Source organism: Nelumbo lutea, chromosome 5 (genome assembly GCF_056320005.1).
Source record: "Nelumbo lutea isolate HS-2025 chromosome 5, American lotus-T2T, whole genome shotgun sequence".
Classification (NCBI taxonomy): Eukaryota; Viridiplantae; Streptophyta; class Magnoliopsida; order Proteales; family Nelumbonaceae; genus Nelumbo; species Nelumbo lutea.
This window is the reverse complement of record NC_142688.1, coordinates 49095074-49115712: the sequence shown is the minus strand read 5'-3', so window position 1 is coordinate 49115712 and position 20639 is coordinate 49095074. Positions and strand designations below refer to the sequence as shown.

Sequence of the window (20639 nt, the reverse complement as noted above, 5' to 3'; positions counted from 1 at the left end):
TGGTGTTGCCGGACACATACGTTCGTAGGTGCGTTCAGTGTCATTGTTGACGACATGGCTGTTCTGCTTGCATTACCATTGGGTGGTGCCGTTTCAGCCCACCATCCTCAATACGCCAAGTTCATTCCCAATATCCTGACCGATCTATATATAGAGTTGGGGAAGAGCTCAACGTTTACAAGGCACCGGTAGATGAATCGACTACCTGGGGGAAATGGCCCCTCAAAACCTAGATTGGTTTCTGGTTTGAAAGCACGGGACCAATAGATGTTATGGCCAGAAAGACAGATAGTCAATGTCATTTCGCAACATTTATTCTCGATGTTGCACGGGACGAATTCGTGGAGTGCAATCAAAACAGAAAGAAAATGGGTGAGTACTCCAACTGTTAAATCGACTAAGGGTATGATCCAAGGATTGAATCTGCCTTGTGTCACGTGCTGTCAGCTGGTGTTGAGGGAGATTTTAAATCCGAATTCGTGGAGTGCAATCTAAAAATCCCATAAATGAAATGATAACATACTTGGATCTCATTAATTTACTCTGAATTTTTAATTTTCTCTTAATCTGAAAAATAAACAGCTTGTAATTTAAAAACATTAATTTGTATGCATAGAATTGGACGGATCAAATGCGAACAGGACATGTGAAAAAGAAAGCAGAAATTACGCATGCGGGGAGAACACCAACTGCTCTATCACCAACAGCAGCCTTGGATATAGTTGCCAATGCATGCAAGGCTATCATGGGAATCCTTACCTCCCCCATGGATGCCAAGGTATGGCTTCTTTCACTCTTTTATGAATTTTGCTTAAAATATCACTATTTAAGTTGGATATACAAAGGTAATTATAAGCATCTTTTACTTCTCTACACTAAACCACCTATTGCTATGGCTTGGATATACAAATTTCACCCCTGCAGTTTTTGAAGAAATCCTTTTCTTTGTTCAACTTGTTCAACTTGAATGAAAAAAGGAAATTAAAATGAGAAAATGATGAGTCGATAACAGCAACTTTGACAATGCCAGATACAAGGCCTGGGTGCCAAAGCAAATGTGGGAATGTTAGCATCCCATACCCGTTTGGCCTAGTGGGAGATGATCCAACCTGTTTCAAAAATCATGACTTCAAGTTATTCTGCGACACTGCTATCCTTCCTCCAAAATTGACGTTTTATGGCGATTATGTGGGAGATGATCCAACCATTCTCCATATATCACTTGATGCTCATCAACTAACGACTTCCATTCTGGGAAGTGTCCAATGTTACACGGGTGAAGACCTGGTGGGCTATGACATTGGATATTCTTTTGCAAACACATACAGGCTCTCCAATACCAGAAACAGATTCATGGCAGTCGGTTGCGACATGTATGGCAAATTGGATGATTACGAGGGCTATGTGGATTGTCGATCATCATGCTTGAACGATACAAAAGTGACAGCTAGTTCATCTTGCGGTGGCTTTGGTTGCTGCCAGACAACCATACCAAACGATCTTAATGATTTTGATGCATACATATGGAGCCGTAATGACTTCGAATACACATGGAACATTAGTAGATGTGGGTTGGCTGTTCTTATGTCCGACGCCCAGGATTCATTTGAGTCACAAGTTTCACATCTCTGGGACATAAGAAACAATGTTGAATACCTTCTTAACGTTGGGATAAGGACTTCCATAGTACTGGACTGGGCAATTCGAAACCAGAGTTGCGAGGAAGCACAAAGAGACGTGGCTGGGTATGCCTGTGGGCGTAACACCTATTGCACCAACTCCTCAAATGGCGCTGGATATTTTTGCAACTGCCTGCCAGGTTATCAAGGGAATCCCTATCTACACGATGGATGCCGAGGTATGGTATTAAGTTCAACGAATTTATCTTCTTTTACTTTAAAATTCAAATACAAATATTAAAATTATGAAAGTAGCATGATAAATGCCTTGCTGTTTTGTGTCACATGGAACGGGTTCTATACGGGTTTTGTTCGACCTAAACCCGATCCTATGCGCAATAACACGACTTGACTAGTTGGAATAGGTTCACCAAACCCGACCTGACCCATCCAAATAATAATATATACCAGCATTCTCTCGTATTCCTGTAGGTTAGTCTTAACCCGAAAGTTAATAAACTCCAAAAATGGTCCGGGTTATCTTTGCCAGTGTAAGCAAGGTTTTCAAGGGAATCCTTATCTCCCCAACGGCTGCCAAGGTACGGATTCATTATATTCTTTTTTTATTCGTCAGTATTTATATTTAGATACAGAGACAAGTTACAACCTTAGGATCAATTGTCGGGTGCATAAACTACCACTGGCCTAGCCCAAAAGGAAATCCTTTGCCCTTTGATATAGAGACAAGTTACAACCTTCGCCCTTTGATAAAATTATGTCACACGTCCCACAAATGTACCAAAATTTGATGTAACGTTTAGATTGGCCAAAGCCTAAACCAAGCCAAATTATGTCACACGTCCCAAGACCTAATTTGGTTTTCCCCTAGTTCTTGCTAGCATAAATTTCATTATTACTCCATTTCTTCTAACTTCTGTTAATCTTTAAAGCGTTACTAATAAATCCAAGAATCAATATTAATCTGTGGTTTGAGAAAGCCATTGCAATAATGACTCATTTCTTCTAACTTCTGATATTTTCAGATTTGTTGTAAAATTTACAACACTTAAATATTTGAGCTAATGCTTTGTTTATTATCGTTCTTTTGCCAGATGTAAACGAATGTCATGATCCAAAAGGAAATCCTTGCATAGGAACTTGCATTAATACAATTGGATCATACAATTGCCCATGTCCAAAGGGTACGCATGGTGATGGTAGGAAAGATGGGCAAGGTTGCAAGAAAGCTTTAACTGTAATTAAGGTCATCATCCTAGGTAATGCTCTTGTCCTTATGCAATTTTCTGCAGGCATGCAGTAGCAAATTTCTCGCTTCTGTAGTTACATTTTGAATTTTGAACACACAACACCACCTCAAGTGCAACATTTCACATGAAAGAAAACGAGTTCTTTGAGATGATGCAAACACTAGGATGCATGGCACCGCCCAATCGGGTTGTCCCCCCTCATGCCCCGACATGTACGAAGGATGATCCTCATCCCAAGGACCCCAAAACACGTCGACCGAAAAGGAGGGGAGTGTGGTCCAAGTGTGAGAAGCAAGGCACAGTAAAGTTCCACCTCCACAGCTCGCTCCCACAAGCCCGACAACCATACATAGCCGCACTACACCGTCATGCTACATGACCACACTACACAACTGCGCTACATAGCCATGCTACACAATCGCGCTACACCGTCGGGCTACACAGCCATGCTACACCATTGCACTACATTGCCATGCTACACAACTGCACTACACAGTCGCGTTACATAGCCACACTATATCGCTGTGCTACACAGCCGCACTACACCACTGCACTACACTGTCGCGCTACATAGCTGCACTACACAGTCGTGCTACACAGTTGCACTACACTACACAACCATGCTACACAACCGTGCTACACATCCAACTGATCGACGCATGCATGACACATTGCACACACATCATCTAGGCCACGCAAAAAATGTCACACAACACAGGTAGCGCAGCATTGAATTAGCTGACCTACCAATGGGCATGGCATGAAGCTCAGTAGTGAATCACTGACTAAGAAAACTGACTTAGCCGACCTATAATGGCTTGAGCCCTTAATGCATAGCTAGTAGGTAGCTTGGCAGTGTATACCCGAACATCTGACTCGGCTGATCAACAACCAGAGCCCAAATCAAAGAAGATTGCTCCCGCCTCTGAGGCTAGAGGGCGGTCATCATACTCCGTACTTTGGTGACAAAATGTCACAGGGCCACCTTAACAACGGCTGGCCCACAAAGTGCCCCAACGGCTCTCGAGACCAGAAATTGAGCATCCCAAAGATGAGAGCTCAGAATACACTGCGGCCACACTATCCGAAGACCGAAGATCTCGGTCAACCCCAGACCTCAACCAAGGTAAGGCCGAGGTACCAACTTGTATGTATGCACACAAGCTCAGAACAAAACAATTTCATTAATTTAAGCCATCAATACAACCGGTTAAAGCTCGGCATACCGAACTACCAAAAAAAAAGAAGACAAGATAATTCTAAGAGCAACTCATAGCTATTCAATCCTAGGCGGAGGGGGGGTCGACGGGGTCGACGGCCTTAACACCAAAGCTTAGCTTTCCATCAATATCAGAAATCACCCGGCTGAGCTAAGCCCCTGACTACGGAGCTCGGCACACCATGGTCGAGAATCATAGTGGCCTCAACACTAAAGCTCGGCTTTCCACTAGCACTACAAAGCACCCAATCGAGCTAAGCCCTCGACTTTGGACCTCGGCACACCATGGTCGAGCATCATAGTGGCCTCAACACCGAAGCTAGGCCTCCCACCGACAATAGAAAGCACTTGGCTGAGCTAAGCACCCGACTTCGGAGATCGGCACACCATGGTCGAGCATCACAATGGCCTCAGCACTGAAAATTGGCCTCCCACTAGCATTAGAAAGCCCTTCTGAGGCACCCGACCGAGCTAAACCCCTGACTTTGGAGCTCAGCACACCATGGCCAAGCATCACAGTGGCCTCAACACCAAAGCTCGGCCTCCTACCGACATTTGAAAGCCCTTCCTTGGCACCCAGCCAAGCTAAGCCCCCAACTTCGGAGCTTGGCACACCATGGCCTAAACTCACAATGGCCTTAACACCAAAGCTCAGCCTCCCACTAACATCAAAAAGCCCTATGTCGACACTTGGCCAAGCTAAGCCACTAATTTTGGAGCTTGACACTCCATGGCCGAGCATCATAGTGGCCTCAACAGTGAAGCTCAACATCCACCGACATCAGAAAGCCCTTCATCGACACCCAACTGAGCTAAGCCCCTAATATCAAAGCTCACCACACCATGAACGAGCATCATAGTGGCCTTCACACTAAAGCTCAGCCTCCACCAGGAATCAGAAAGCCCTTCCTCGACACCCAGCTGAGCTAAGCGACCATGCAACATTTTAGCCGAGAAACGAAGAGCCCTTCCTCGGCTCCACCAAGAAGATGGACCTTGAAGCTCATCTCGACACCTCGGTACCCTACTGAGCTACAAAACCACACAACACTTCGGCTGAGCACTCCCCCTCCTTGGCTCTAGAACTGGGGGAGTGGTGTTCGGATTCCAAAGTTAGACTTCTTGAGTTTTGCAGCCGATAATTGATGGACTCCCCAGCCACAACCCACATTGCATAGACCTCACATTCTGGCCAACACCGAGGAACATCAAGTGGACCAGACGCTCAACCAGACTTCAACTAGACTTCGACTTGGAGTTCCTCAGTTGAGGAACAAGGAGTCCTACCATGCTACACCTCAACAGAACACCTCATGCCTCGACTTTAGAAATGGGGGAGTGGTGTTTGGGTCATAGCTTATCTAGTCCAGAAAGACATGTGGCCGCCTAGTCATCACCCAGTCAGCCCAGCCAGATTAGCACAACTCGGCCAACTCTACAATACACACTCATTCCACGACCTAGGTCGGGCTACGCTATTACTGTGGTCCCCCATCTTATCTCCTCAACCATGTCATTTACCCGTGGCGTGGATAAGCATAACTACAATTAAAGATGAGTAAGGAAGATAACTCACCAAGGATTAAGACTCTATCCCGAATACCTTGGTAGCTTACCTCATCCCAATAACCCCAAGAGTCCAATCTGACCAGGACATGGGTTTGCAACTATAAGAAGGTAGTCCGTGCTCAAGGTAAGGGGACCAACTTCTAACACCCATACTACTACTTAGCTCAGACCAGCACCCTTATTGCTTGGCCTGACCACCAACCACCTCCAACTGACTTGGGCATCAGAGTATCTACCCGGGAATAGCTCCTCGGGCCTCTAACTTCTCCTTTCTTGATCACATGTCTTGAAGCGTGGCTTCGTCCTTGTAGCTCAGTACCGCCCTTTTGGCAAGAACAATGTGGTTGCTCTCCTCAATTTGTGCATCACCTCGGATTGAGCAGCATCAATAGTTGAATGGAAGAGCCCAAGTAAAGGTTGATGCTTTGTACCACCATTAGTTTAACAAATTTTTAACTTGATTTTTCAAATTGAATAAAAGATTAGGTGTTTAAGATTTACTTTTCATTGGGAAAAATCCAAATGAACTTAGTCTTGATTTGGAAAGAGTAAAAATGCAAATATGTACCATGCAAATACATATAAAATAATATAAAATATAAGGTTTTTCACCTACACATTTGCATTTGTACTCCTTGCAAACTGGGCCTTAGTAAAAAATCCACAAAAAGAATGTAATATCTGTAACTTTCAATGGTGACATAAAGAAGAGGGGTCCCTAAACATTGAAGTGCAGTAACCCAACTGAACAAGTAAAAGAGAATGGAAAGTTATGACTCATGCCAAGAGGGCATGATCTACAAATAGAGAACTTATTTGAAACTAGTAGCTAAGACTTAGAAAGCACAAAAGATGTCATATGATGGCTAGGATGGCCTAGCCATTTCTGCCAAATAGTAATGCCAACGCATTTTCTAACCATAGTGGAAGCAAGATTCAATGGCCTACAGTTGATACAAACCTCCTTAATGGGGACCTAATTCTCTCTATCATATTGTAACTATAGGGTGGGAAGTAAATGACCATCGAATAAGTGAATGTGAATGACATAGGGATATTCCATGCTAATAAATAAATTCATAGGCCCCATTATGAGAGGCGCAGGACTCATGTATTTCATTATTGGCGTGGAAAATTATCATCAATAGATCATTCAACAACAATCACATTCAGCTAATCCTTCCTTATTCCAAACACCCTGCTAAATAAAGTCATTTTGAGTTTATTTCATCCCATTCAACAAAAAGGTGGGAAACAAATTTAGTCATAGAAGTAAAAAAACCCTAGGTAGATAACACTATACTTTTCTGTTATTATTCTAAATGTGAAGGAGTGTTAGGAAGTAGAGAATATAATTAATTGTTTTCACATGCCTTTCTTATGAAACAAGAAGTAAATATAAACTACCCACATGCATTAGAAATATAAACAACAAATATTCTATGATTGATCTAGTGAATAATTTCCCTATCTAAATAGTTGATGTGTAGTGAGGGTGTTGCACTTGTCAAATTGCTTTTTGTTGGAGGTAGATGCATTCCTTTTGGAATCTTATGACTTTCATACCATTTACTTAGGAATCTTAAGTTCTTTTCTTTCGGTGCTCTTCATTACCTCTTTTTCTTAGCAGGACTACTCTAATCTATGATGTTGTATCGGCACTTTTCTTACTATTTCTTTTTAATGATCTAATTGTAATATGAATATTTATGAATGAAGTTTGTCTTTTTAAGCTTTATGTAGAAAGGGTCTTCAAGAAAAAGTTGCCTCTTGATATTACCTTTATACATTATAGAACCACTTAAGCTTTAATAAACAAGATTCTTAGCTCACCACTCTATATCTACATGCATACATGACGTGTGTGTGATCAAAAACTTATAAACAAATTTAACACATGGGATTTTCTACATTAAAATCTTCTATTTGTTGGTTTCCTCTTATTTATTATGTTATTCTTAACCAATTATCTTCCATGGACCATGCAGGTGTATGTTGTGTATGTTTAGGTATGGTGTTACTTCTATCCAGTTATTGGTTGTACCATGTTTTGAAGAAAAGACAAATAAAGAAACAAAAAGAAAAATTCTATAAAAGAAATGGTGGTTTGTTATTGGAACAACAAATTTCATCAAAACAAGGCAATGTCGAAAAAATAAAAGTCTTTACAGCAGATGAATTAGCAAAGGCAACTGATCAATATAATGAAAATCTAATTCTTGGTCAAGGGGGACAAGGTACAGTTTATAAAGGTATGCTATCAGATGGAAGAATTGTGGCAATCAAGAAATCCAAGATAGAGGATGAAAGTCAACTTGAACAATTCATCAATGAGGTTGTCATACTTTCCCAAATCAACCATAGGAATGTGGTTAAATTGTTGGGTTGTTGTTTAGAGACAGAAATTCCTCTATTAGTTTATGAATTCATCTCTGATGGAACTCTTTTCGACAATATTCATTATCAAAATGAGGATTTCTTATTAACATGGGACAATCGCTTAAGAATTGCCACAGAAGTTGCAGGAGCAATTGCTTACTTACATTCGGCAGCTTCAATACCAATTTACCACAGAGACGTAAAATCTTCAAACATCCTCTTAGATGACAAAGGTAGGGCTAAGGTGTCTGATTTTGGGACTTCAAGATCAATTGCAATTGATAAGACTCACTTAACCACTATGGTACAAGGGACCTTTGGATATTTGGATCCTGAATATTTTCAGTCAAGTCATTTCACGGACAAAAGTGATGTTTATAGCTTTGGGGTTGTTCTTGTGGAGCTCCTAACAGGGGAGAAGCCAATTTCTTTTACTAGACCATTAGAAGGGAGAAACATTGTGACTTACTTTATTTCTGCAATAATGGAGAACCATCTTTTTGAAATTCTTGATGCACAAGTCTTAAAAGACGGTAGAGAGTATGAACTCCAAAAGGTTGCCAACATTGCAAAGAGATGCTTGAGTTTAAATGGAAAGGAAAGGCCAACAATGAAAGAAGTTGCATTGGAGCTCGAGGGATTGAGGAGGTCTGAAGGATATTCTCATGTTGAACGAAACATTCAAGAGGTTGAATGCATCATAGATAAACCTGTGGGCCTTCGAGATACATGTTCAACTTCAATAGGATGCAAAAGTATGGAGAACAGTTTCAAAACACAAGTTGATGAGCAACTACTACTGCATAATCCATCCCTGTAGTCATCTTTACTAAGATATAGATATTAAAGATATTCAACTTCAGTTGTTGTATTCTAAAGAGTATTGCATTTGTTTTGTATGTCCTCTCTCTACTTATCTTCACCATAGGTGTGTTTTATACTATTTAGCTGTATGACCCATATTTTACTCTTTATATATTTGAGATATGAATAGTTTCTTAAAAGAATAATCTTTTAGCTCTTAATTCGTACATCCAAGCTAATGGATTTCTAGTTTGTTAAAGTTGACTATTAACATTCTTTTTCTAATATATTATTGTGTAATTTGACAAATAAACTTTAGGGGGGGTCATAGAAGTAATAAAATGAATTAGGGGATTATATGTGAAAAGAAAAAGGAGGAAGTAGATCTCTCTCTAATCATTTTGCACCAGTCCAAATACAGACACTTTGGATCCAAACCATGGAACTGCAACCTATTTGTAGTATGGCCAACGAACCACATGTAAACCCTTGATTCCCCATTCATGTGTACAATCTATATATATAAATTGGTCCTGCCATGTCAACAACCTTCTCATTGCTTCAAACCCCCCTTCTAGTTTTATGTTTTTTTGAATTTTTTATTTTTTTAGTTCCACATAATTATCCATTAAACCAATAAAGAAATCACATATGCTTAATATTTCTAATGTTTAGTTAAGTGGCACCACTTCCCCCTAAATTGTCTCTAATTCCTATTTATCTCCTAAATTATCTCTAACTCCTATTTATCTCACAAATTATCTCTAATTTAGTAGAGACATTCTCTCCTAAACTATCTATAATTCCGATTCATCCTCTCCCCCACTGTTTATCTATATCTATCTAAAGAAAGTTTCAATTAAAAAATTCAGAACATTTAAATGTTAACGAAATTATATACTAAATTTAAAATATTTATTCAAAATACAAAAGATTCATAGATTTAATAATATTCATATTATTGATAATTCTATATTTTTACAAAATTCATCATGAAATTATGTAGTAACAATATAAATTATAATTTTATGAATTATTGAATTTAAATGTTATTCAAATAATAACAATTTAAAATTAAAAAATAAAACATTATTTAAATATTTCAATACCTAAAAATCTTAAATAAAAAATATTAAAAATATCTAAATAATATAACAAAATGGCCTTTTAATAAAAAATATTAAAAGAGATGGTTAGATCAGAAAAATTGGGAATTAGACACTGTTTCACCTCAAAATGGCCTTTTTTGTTTTTTTATTTTTTTATTAGAGCGGGTCATCTGTTCAAATCGAATAGACAGACTGTTCAACCTCATAACAATTCCCTATCCACTCCAATTTTGAAAACCTTGGACGGGGAGTGGGTGGCTTACTTTGAGCTTGGCTTGGTGTGCAGCATGGCCTAACCCAACGTCCAACCCATGGACCAACTCGACCCATGTTACGACACTGGTCCGTGTGGGCTTGAGACGTGGACTATGCCAAACCGACCCCCCAAATTATCCTAGAGGAGGGACGTATGACCCAGAACGCCTCGTGAGCCAACACAATATGACTTGCACTTTTGCGGTCCACATGCGGGTCGTGTCGTGCCGACCCAGTACGACCCAATTTACACTTCAACATAAACCCGCCCTATACTAGGAACAGGGCAAAGAATTTCGGGGATTCTCCATCCTTGTTGAGGAGTGGGGTGCCTTGCCCCTGAACACACCCGGCAATGAGGAGTGGTTACTTGTGGACGGGGTGGGGTGGGGATGGGGCAGAATGTCTTGACTATGGGGCAGGGAAAGGGATGGAGTGCCCTACCTTGAACCCACCCCGTTGTGATTCCTATATAATTGCTAATTATTAGTGGAATTAATAAAAATGTTAGATTTTGTAATTATTTTTATTTATTTAAAATTAATCAAAATTTCATTTAAAAATATTAAAAAGAATATAAATTATTAAAATTACTGCAAATTATTATTAAAATTAAATTTATTAAAAAATTTATTCATATTCAACTAAAAATATTTATTTTTTATAAATCAACATTAAATGAAAAATAAAATTATTAAATCTTTCAGATTTTCCTGTGCATCACATGGGTCCCTTGCTAATAAGGAAATCACATATGCTTAACTATTTCTAACAACCATAAAGAAAGAGGGATTTGTTTTTCTTATGTTTAGCTAAGTGGCACCACTTCCCCCTAAATTGTCTCTAATTCCTATTTATCTACTAAATAATCTCTAACTCCTATTTATCTCATAGATTATCTCTAATTTAGTAGAGACAGCCTCTCCTAAACTATCTCTAATTCTGATTTATCCTCTCTCCCACTATTTATCTATATCTATCTAAAAAAGTTTCAATTAAAAAAATTCAGAACTATTTAAATGTTATAACGAAATTATATACTAAACTTAAAATATTTATTCAGAATACAAAAAATTCATAGATTTAATAATATTCATATTATTCATAATTCTATATTTTTACAAAATTCATCATGAAATTATGTAGTAACCATATAAATTATAATTTCATGAATTATTCAATTTAAATGTTATTCAAATAATAATAATTTAAAATTAAAAAATAAAACATTAGTTAAATATTTCAACACTGTAAAATCTTAAATAAAAAAATATTAAAAATAACTAAATAATATAACAAAATATTTAATATTACATAATAACATAAAAATAAATAAAATTAAAGTAATAAATAATTTTAAATAAATTAAATATTTTTTAATTATTTAAGTAAAAAAATATTTAACATGGAAAAATTAACTAATTTAGATATTTAAAATGACAAAATTTTAGTTATTATTATTATTATAATTAATAACCAAATACAAATGGGGGAACAAAATATTATAATGTTAGAAAATGAAATTATTCTTTAATTGTTATTGAAAAATAAAAGATAAATTAGTGTAATTTCGTTAGTAAACTATCAAATAAAAAATATATTTAATAACAATTTAAGAAAATTCAATAAATCCCCATAGTTACACAAAGGCAATAAAATTTTCAATAATTTTCATAAAGACTACATTTTCGTAAAATAACATATTTGAAATTAAAAGATATAAATTATTTGAAAGTTTAATTAAAATGTATTAAATAATTATTGAAAATTATTAGAATATTTTAGAAATTTTAGGAAAATTTATTACATTTGACAGTTTTTGGAAAACCATTAAAAAATTATATAATTTTCATTACAAATTATTGAAAATTATTAAGGATAAATGACTATGTGACATGGAAAAATATAATGTGAACAAATAATTACACAAATTATTAAGATAAATTAGTATAATATTGGAAAAAGGAAATTATTGGTCAGTTTATATTATAAATTATAAGATAAATTAGTATAATTCTATAAGTAAACCATATAAAAAGAAAATACATTATTTAATATAAATTAAATAAATTTCAAAATTACAGAAGTACAATAAATTTTCCAAAATTTTCATAAAATAACATTTTTGAATATTAAAGACAATTTAGTGTACTTTTAAAAATTTACCACGTGGTTAATACTCAATATATCCTTTTGATCATTTTTATCATCAAATTATAACCTTCGCCCTTTGATATAGAGACAAGTTACAACCTTCACCCTTTGATAAAATTATGTCACACGTCCCACAAATGTACCAAAATTTGAATAACTAGGCTGGGTTTGATTAGTGATATAATAGGCTAATCTCTTGCATAGGCTTCGTTCAATCTCAGCATAGATGTTCCGACTGGATTCGATTGCAACTGAGCTAATAAATCGTTGTTACTTACGATTACTTTATTACGATTACTTTGTTACTTAAAGCGTTACTAATAAATCCAAGAATCAATGTTAATCTGTGGTTTGAGAAAGCCATTGCAATAATGACTCATTTCTTCTAACTTCTGATATTTTCAGATTTGTTGTAAAATTTACAACACTTAAATATTTGAGCTAATGCTTTGTTTATTATCGTTCTTTTGCCAGATGTAAACGAATGTGATGATCCAAAAGGAAATCCTTGCATAGGAACTTGCATTAATACAATTGGATCATACAATTGCCCATGTCCAAAGGGTACGCATGGTGATGGTAAGAAAGATGGGCAAGGTTGCAAGAAAGCTTTCCCTGTAATTAAGGTCATCCTAGGTAATGCTCTTGTCCTTATGCAATTTTCTGCAGGCATGCAGTAGCAAATTTCTCGCTTCTGTAGTGCAAATTTTCACATGAAAGAAAACGAGTTCTTATGTTTTACAAGCTGACTACAAACGATAATAAATTTCTGTTTTCTAGATTAGAGGTTTGCGAGTGAATTAGAAATGTTATTACTTCAAAATCTATCTCACATTTAAACAATATTTTAGCTAGCAAAATAGCACCGGTTCTCAGTATTGATCCCACTAATAAATTTTAATATTCTTATCAAAAAAAATATTGATCCCATTACTTTTTTCAAAATGAATACAATGCTGAACAACGCCTAGCAGAGGAGTGCTTCAGTTAACATGAACAATGGATTTCTCTAATTCATCATATGGGATCTATTATATACTTGGTAATAAAAGAAAATTGGTATCCAGCTAATCCCTACTATATACAGACCATAAAACATATGGGTCTGCCTTGCCTGCCTCTTCCCTGAGCTCGGTATTCTTGGAACCTCTTGCAATAATATTTAAGATCCACCCTTTTGTATAAATGTCTGCCAGCCATTTTAATTAGCTTCATAGCTACTTCCAGGAAGTCCCTCAATCATGTATATGTCCGGGATGTTGCAAGGGTTAAACCAAAAATCAGAAAAAATAAATATTACATAGATTCTGTCAGCTCTATGATTATTTTTTCTTTTCATAAATTTTATTAGTCAACTTATGAGATGTTTTTCCTTGAGAAAATTACAACATATATAACAGTGGTTATTCTGTCATTAACTAATGATTGATATATATTCTATGCAGGTATAAGCTTTGGCATCTTCTTGTTACTCATCTGTATTTCTTGGCTGTACTTGATCATAAGGAAAAGAAAGCTCATGAGATTGAAAGAGAAATACTTTGAGCAAAATGGTGGCTTCCTTTTACAACAACAATTATCTAATGGAGGTTCAAATCTCTTAAAAATCTTCTCAACCGAAGAGTTAAAGTTGGCAACCAATAATTATAATGAAGAGTGCGTCATAGGCCAAGGTGGACAAGGTACGGTTTACAAAGGCATTTTACCTAATCATCAAGCTGTTGCCATTAAAATGTCTAGAATAATGGATGCTAGTCAAATGGAGCAATTCATAAATGAGGTGGTCATTTTAACTCAAATTAATCACCGCAACGTGGTAAAACTCTTGGGGTGTTGTTTAGAGACTGAAGTACCTTTGTTGGTTTATGAATATATCTCCAATGGAACCCTTTTTCACCATATTCATCAAAACAATGGCATTTTGCTTTCGTGGGAAGATCGATTGAGGATTGCAACAGAAACAGCTAGCGCATTTGCCTATCTTCACTCCAAAGTCTCTATACCAATTATTCATAGGGACATCAAATCCACAAATATATTATTAGATGAAAAATATATTGCAAAAATTTCTGATTTTGGAGTTTCCAAGTTACTTCCTACGGATCAATCTCAAATAACCACATTGGTTCAAGGGACATTGGGATATTTGGACCCAGAATATTTCCACACAAGTCAATTGACAGAGAAAAGTGATGTTTATAGCTTTGGAGTGGTTCTTGTAGAGCTCTTAACAGGTAAAAAACCTCTTTCTTTTGAAAGACCACAAGAACAAAGAAACTTGGCTACATATTTCATTTCATCAATGAATGAAAATCGTCTTTTTGAACTAATTGAAGATCGATTTGTGGATGAGAAAAATGTTGACGAACTTTGTGTGGTTGCTAAGGTTGCAAAAAGATGCCTCAGTCTAAAAGGTGAAGAAAGGCCCACAATGGAAGAAGTTGCAATGGAGCTACAAAACTTGAAAAGGATGAGAAAACAACCATGGGTTCAACCGAAAGAAGAAGAGAGTGTGAGCTTATTATCTGAACCTTCACAATTCTATCATGTTGGTGATACATCTGAGCAGTCTTCTTCGCAAAGAGATACGATATTGTTCATGAATTTCCCTCGTTGAGCAATAATGTAGGACATCCCTTAGGTCTAATGTTCTTTTCCTATCATTATAGAAATATTGAAATAAGGATTTGATCATCTCCATTAAACTATTTATATATTTTATTAGTAGATTTCCATCATCTTATGTATGAGATCCAGTGAATGTAAAAAAGCACATTGAAAATAGTGCTTTACTTTCTTCTATGAAAAATAAGATTTCATTTCATGTTGTACCAACTATAAAATCTTAGGAAGCTGATTACAAGAGAATTCTTTCATGTTTGAGTATCTAGAAGCAAACACTTTTTGCAAGAAAATGCAGTAAAGCTTACTTTTGTATCTAATCCACTCTCTAATGAAAAAATGATCCATTGTTTGGTACAATATGGTTAAATTATAAGTTGACAAGTATGAGAACATGGATTCAACCAGCCATACTTTGCATGACACAAAATAAGATGTTTCCCTTTCCTTCTATTATTGGTTTTCGTTTTCTCTTTCATTTGTTTCTCATCAATGTTGGATATGAGGGGATAATGTTAGAGAACAAAAACATATTGGGGACCATGTCTAACTGCGAAGTTGTTAAAAATGAGTTGGTTTTAGCTTTTAAGCTATTTTCTTAAAACTAAAGTTATTATATGGTTAACGGTTTGGGCCGCTAGACGGATTTAGGTGAATCCATTTAACTTTATTTAAATAGGCCATTAATGAATTGACGAATTAGATAGGTTATATTGAAACTCAACCCAAACCCAAACCCACCCAATTGCCACCCCTACGTTAATCACCATAGGAGAGGAGGATTAGGTAATGGTGCTGAGCTACCAGAATTAGAGGCGGTTGATCAAGTGTCAAAAACTGGGGGTTTATTTTTAACAAAGTCGAGCAGGAAGCCATGCATTCGTCAAGCACAACCCAAAAGCAAAAGGGTTCAAGTTGCTAGGCGTGTTAGTTTTTGTTAGCTAGCTAGGGTGATGGTAAGGTGTCGATGAATGGTTGTATGGATGGAGTTGTTGTTGTTGAGGGGCGGGATCTGTTATTTGGGTAGTTCGCTTGTGTTTTGAGTGCTTTTTGGACCCGGTGAGATCAGTACTTCTGTACCTTGGGCTGATGTATCTTGTATACTGTACATCTATTCTTTTTTGTTTTGGTAAAATTTTATTTTACCTTAAAAAATATAATAAATATTATTTACATTATAGTTCAATTAAACTCTTAATTTGGATCTAAATTTATAAAGAGGTATGTTAAACTTTGAGATTTGAGATCTATTTTTAGAATTCAAAAATGTGTTCAGATGTTCAAATGGAGAACCAAAGTAACCTTCGAAAACTAAAAACACCAAGTTCAAATGTGATCAACTCAGTGAACTGAACCCAATCTTAATTATCACTGTTTTACGAAAAGAATGTAAAAACACCATGTTGCCAACTTATGCCGAAACCTATACCATTGTTTTCTCTTTAAAACTTTCCACTTAAAATAATATAATTCTAGCAAGGACCTGTGGGTTTCATGTGATTTGTCAAGGGAAAGTGTAACAACAAGCATCAATAACCATTACAAGGAAGGAATGCAATATTGTTTAAAATAATTCATCTTTATTTTACTAATTTGTTACAAAAATAGTTTAGTAATTTGTGTTAATTATATTAATAATTTTTAACAAAAATAGTTAGCTACTACTAATTATTTAATAAAATAATTAATTTTTCATATTATCTGTTCATGTTTTATTTTATTTACTATACTATATTAATGATTAAACTTTACAATTTTTTGTAAATGTTACTTAAATATTAGTAAATATATAAAATTTGGTTGTAGTCATAATTAAATTAATCTATATATTACCATTTTTAGTCATAATTAAATTAATCCAAACCTGAGCTCAAGTTTTAAGACTTTGGGTTGGGCTTTGGTTGATCAATTGGTCTACTGTCATCAATTTGAGACTGTAGCATGATAGGTTTTGGTTTGTTGCTTTACCCAGGTAGCTTTGCATTGTTAGCTTTTAGAACTCGTTGGCAACAAGAATGAGGTTTGAACTCAAGTCGGACAGGTTGTAATAGGATATCTGATATGAACTGCCTTATTGTCTTCTACAACGAAATAATAAAACAGAATAATGAAGGTTTGTGTCAAAAAAACCAGGTTGTGACCTTTTGAATTTATGTTGCAATGAGCAAAGTACTTGATTGGGGGTTGTAAAGGAGAGTCTAGAATGGGGATTAACTATGCTATGAGTAAATTTGTAATTTCCTTGATTTTGTCTTGCATCTTGTGTATTATCTAGCATGTCACTCATGAATTGGGCCATCAGGAGATTTTAAATTTATTAATACAATCACTTCTGTTGCTTATCAACAACAACAACAATTCATATTCAGACTTCAAATTGAGTACCATGTCTGTGTTGTAAACTGCTTACAGCACCAGTGAGTGATTTTTACAAGTTGCAGTGTCTAGAAAAAGCTGAAGAGCAGACCAAAAAGGACATGGGTTGAAGTAGAGAAATAATTTAATGGACCACAACTTAACAGTAAATATAGCACTGAACATAGTAGAATGACAGAACAGATCCAATGTAGTTGACCCCATATAATTGGGACAAAACTTAGTTGATTTGAGTACATGTCAGAGGTATAAAGGCGTCCTCTCTAGGAGGAGGGGATGAGACAAAGGTCAAAATTTTTGGGAAGGATTCAATCATCAAGGTGGTTGGAGACCAGGGTTACCTACAGAACTACCACCAAAATTTAGCTTTATTCTGTTGAGGAGGAGATCAGCTTACATGAATAGTGGGAATGAGGAAGAGGAGCCTGCTACTGTACTCCAACCTCAGTCATCTACTGTAAAAGTCTTGAACAGATCCAATGTTTTCAGCCAATTTAAGAAATCGGTGGTTATGTTTTTCTACGAATTCATCCTTTGATTTTCCTTTTCCTTGGAAGATCCTAGTGTTCCTCTCTTCCCAGACTGCTGAAACAATAGCTGATCTCGTTGCTCTCCAACCTGCCCCTTTTATTTGGTTATCAGAAGAAGCTCGAGTTGAGTAGCTATTGTTTGGTAGTGTTTGTTTATGTTTCTCTACTTTGTTTTATCAAGTTCTTTTCCCCTGGCTACACAATACAGGCTCACCAATACTCAAAGCTGGCTACACAATGCAGGCTCACCAAAACACTTTATTTTCTTGCGGATGAAGATTTGCCCACAATGAAAGTGATCTGGTTTGGATCCACAAGCTTACAGGGATATTCCCAGCTTCTCCACGGTCTTCTCCTGTTCAGCAGATACTTTGAATGATTGGTGACCCTATTGACCAATTTTTAACCCTAGTGATAGAAGAAAGACTAGTAGATTTCTACTATGATCTTCACATTCAATGCATGTGTTGGTTGGGAACAGTGCCATTTGTCTTTTTTAATGTGTTGTCCAAAATGCCAATCTTGTTCCATTTAAATTGAGGTATGGGTTTGGGAACTTAGGCCTCATGGCTGAGAATATGGCACAAAGGGCCCAAAATATTGAATCTCCATGATCTTCTAGGCGAGCCCACATCACGTAGCGGTCTCACCATAATGGAACAGAGATGGGTTGATTGTCAGAGGCCATAACCTAAACAAGTAACCATTTAAGATGGTTTATTTTGATGTTTTCTTTACAATGTACCTACAACAGTCATTCTTCTACTTGTGGAAATTTACCAAAGAAGATATTGGTGGAAATGGCATGCTATGGTTGTGTGTGATTGATGAATAATTTTACCATTTCTATAAGTGGGCACATGAGAAGTCTAAGTTTTCTACTCGGATGCCTTTCATTGCTTGGTTGAGATATATTGTAGCTTCACAGGCTTAAGCAGTGGCTTTCTGAAAGCATCACCATGATGGGTGTAGAAGTGTCAATTTTCTATTAAAGATAGGCACAGGCTTAAGCAGTGGCTTTCTGTGCATATGTGGCCTGCTTGTATGCCATTGTTCAACATTTTAGGATCTAGAAAGAAATAAAAGGAAATATCTATCTACAGATTTTAAATATTAATTTAAATTTGCTGGAGTTTACAATTGCATTTATTCACATCAGCTTATTTTTCTTATAGTCCTGAATCCATTTTCATATATATTCAATCATAATTGCACTATCATCAAACTCAACCCAGATATAAATTAACTTGGGTTCGATTTCCTACACTTTTTTCTCTTTTTTTTTTTTTTCAATTCAACTACCTATTCTTAGGAGAATGTATACACCTTTCATGGGGCACTTATTTATTGTGTTCTATGCATGTTATATTATCATATACCATTCAAACTTGTGTTATGACTTGCGTGTTTGTAATCTATATACAGGTAGGGGAATTTTAGGATTATCAATTCCTGGTTGCCCTGAAGCGTTTCAATTATTCTGGCAAGATGAACAATCTGAGGAAGAAGGTTGTAGAAGCCAAAGATCAGGGGAAGAAGGCAGTAGCAGTCAAAGATCGAAGGAACAATAAATTGTCATAGATCAATAAACTGTATTTGAACAATTTGTTTCCGATGTTATAATGATTAATCTTTATATTAATAGATTGAGTTTTACATTTAAACTTTTATTTAATTTGTTTAAGTTTCCATATATCAATTTGCAAGAGTGTATTAAGTATGTATTATAGTGGTGGACCAATAAAGTGCAGATATAAAAAGATGTTGAAAATAACATATCAAAAAAAAATTAATAGTGACCAAAGTCGGCGGTCACCTAATCGCCTGGCGTAGCTATACATAAGGCCTAAATGGCGACTTAAGTATGATCTAAGCCAGCGTTTCAGGTCATCACTAAAATGAGTAGGACAATTTTTGCAAAATTTAGGCCGGCAGTCCAGACTGCCGCCTAAAGTAGCAGCCTGTTTTTGACAAAACTAAATCCGGCAATTCAGACCGCCACCTAAAAGAGTAGGGCTTTTTTACCAAAACCTACGTTGGCAGTCCATGGCATCTACGTCGGTGGTCTAAACCCTCGGCACATATGTAAATTGAAAATCATGCCAGTGGTCTGATTTTATTTGTATCGACGGTTTGTAATGTTGGTATTTATATTATATTTTAAAAATTATTTATTTTTTTACTTTACCTGCGGTTTAGGACTGATGGTATAGTAAAGGATAAGCCAACAGTTCTGACAAAATGCCGGCAATACTTAATTTAATAGTCCAAATTGATGGCCGGCGGGTTTGTACAGATTTGTCGGCGGTCATGAGTTTCCCCGATGGTGGCTATACCGGCAAAGAAAGACTTCCGGTAGATCGCCGGCATTGGTCATTGCCGACGGTCATGTAGTTTTTGTCGGCGGTCCCAAACCGTCGGCAAAAACCTATATTTTTGTAGTGTTCTACCATTACCAATTGTATGTGATAGAGAGAAAAATTATCCTTCTCTGTATTCTTTTGTAATTTCTCTTGCTTTGTTGCAGACAAAGTAGAACTGCATTTAGGGATAGTAAATCTCTTATCTACAATTTCCCATAGACCTTGGGACATGAAAAAAATCCTCATTTTAATGGCCCAATAGTCATAATTTGCTCAAGAAAAAATGGGGATTGGAATTTGACTTTTAGATAGAATGGTGGCCATGATAAGGTTTGGGATAATAGGGAATTTCAGCTAAAAGGAAATAACACC

General features: G+C 36.2%; 1 protein-coding gene and 1 pseudogene across 1 annotated transcript; both read left to right on the top strand.

Annotated features, from left to right (window-relative positions):
- The first annotated feature begins 1023 nt into the window (after positions 1 to 1023).
- On the top strand, positions 1024 to 8919 carry LOC148852268 (wall-associated receptor kinase 5 pseudogene; annotated as a pseudogene).
- A 5216-nt stretch (positions 8920 to 14135) lies between these two features.
- Positions 14136 to 14993, top strand: LOC148852267 (putative wall-associated receptor kinase-like 16). Its single transcript, XM_088945772.1, has one exon. It carries the CDS (start codon positions 14136 to 14138, stop codon positions 14991 to 14993), a length of 858 nt encoding a protein of 285 aa, XP_088801898.1.
- The last annotated feature ends 5646 nt before the right edge of the window (positions 14994 to 20639 follow it).

Excerpts from the sequence above, each read along its gene's own strand:
- LOC148852267 (XM_088945772.1), top strand. The coding sequence starts at position 14,136 with ATGGAGCAATTCATAAATGAGGTGGTCATTTTAACTCAAATTAATCAC.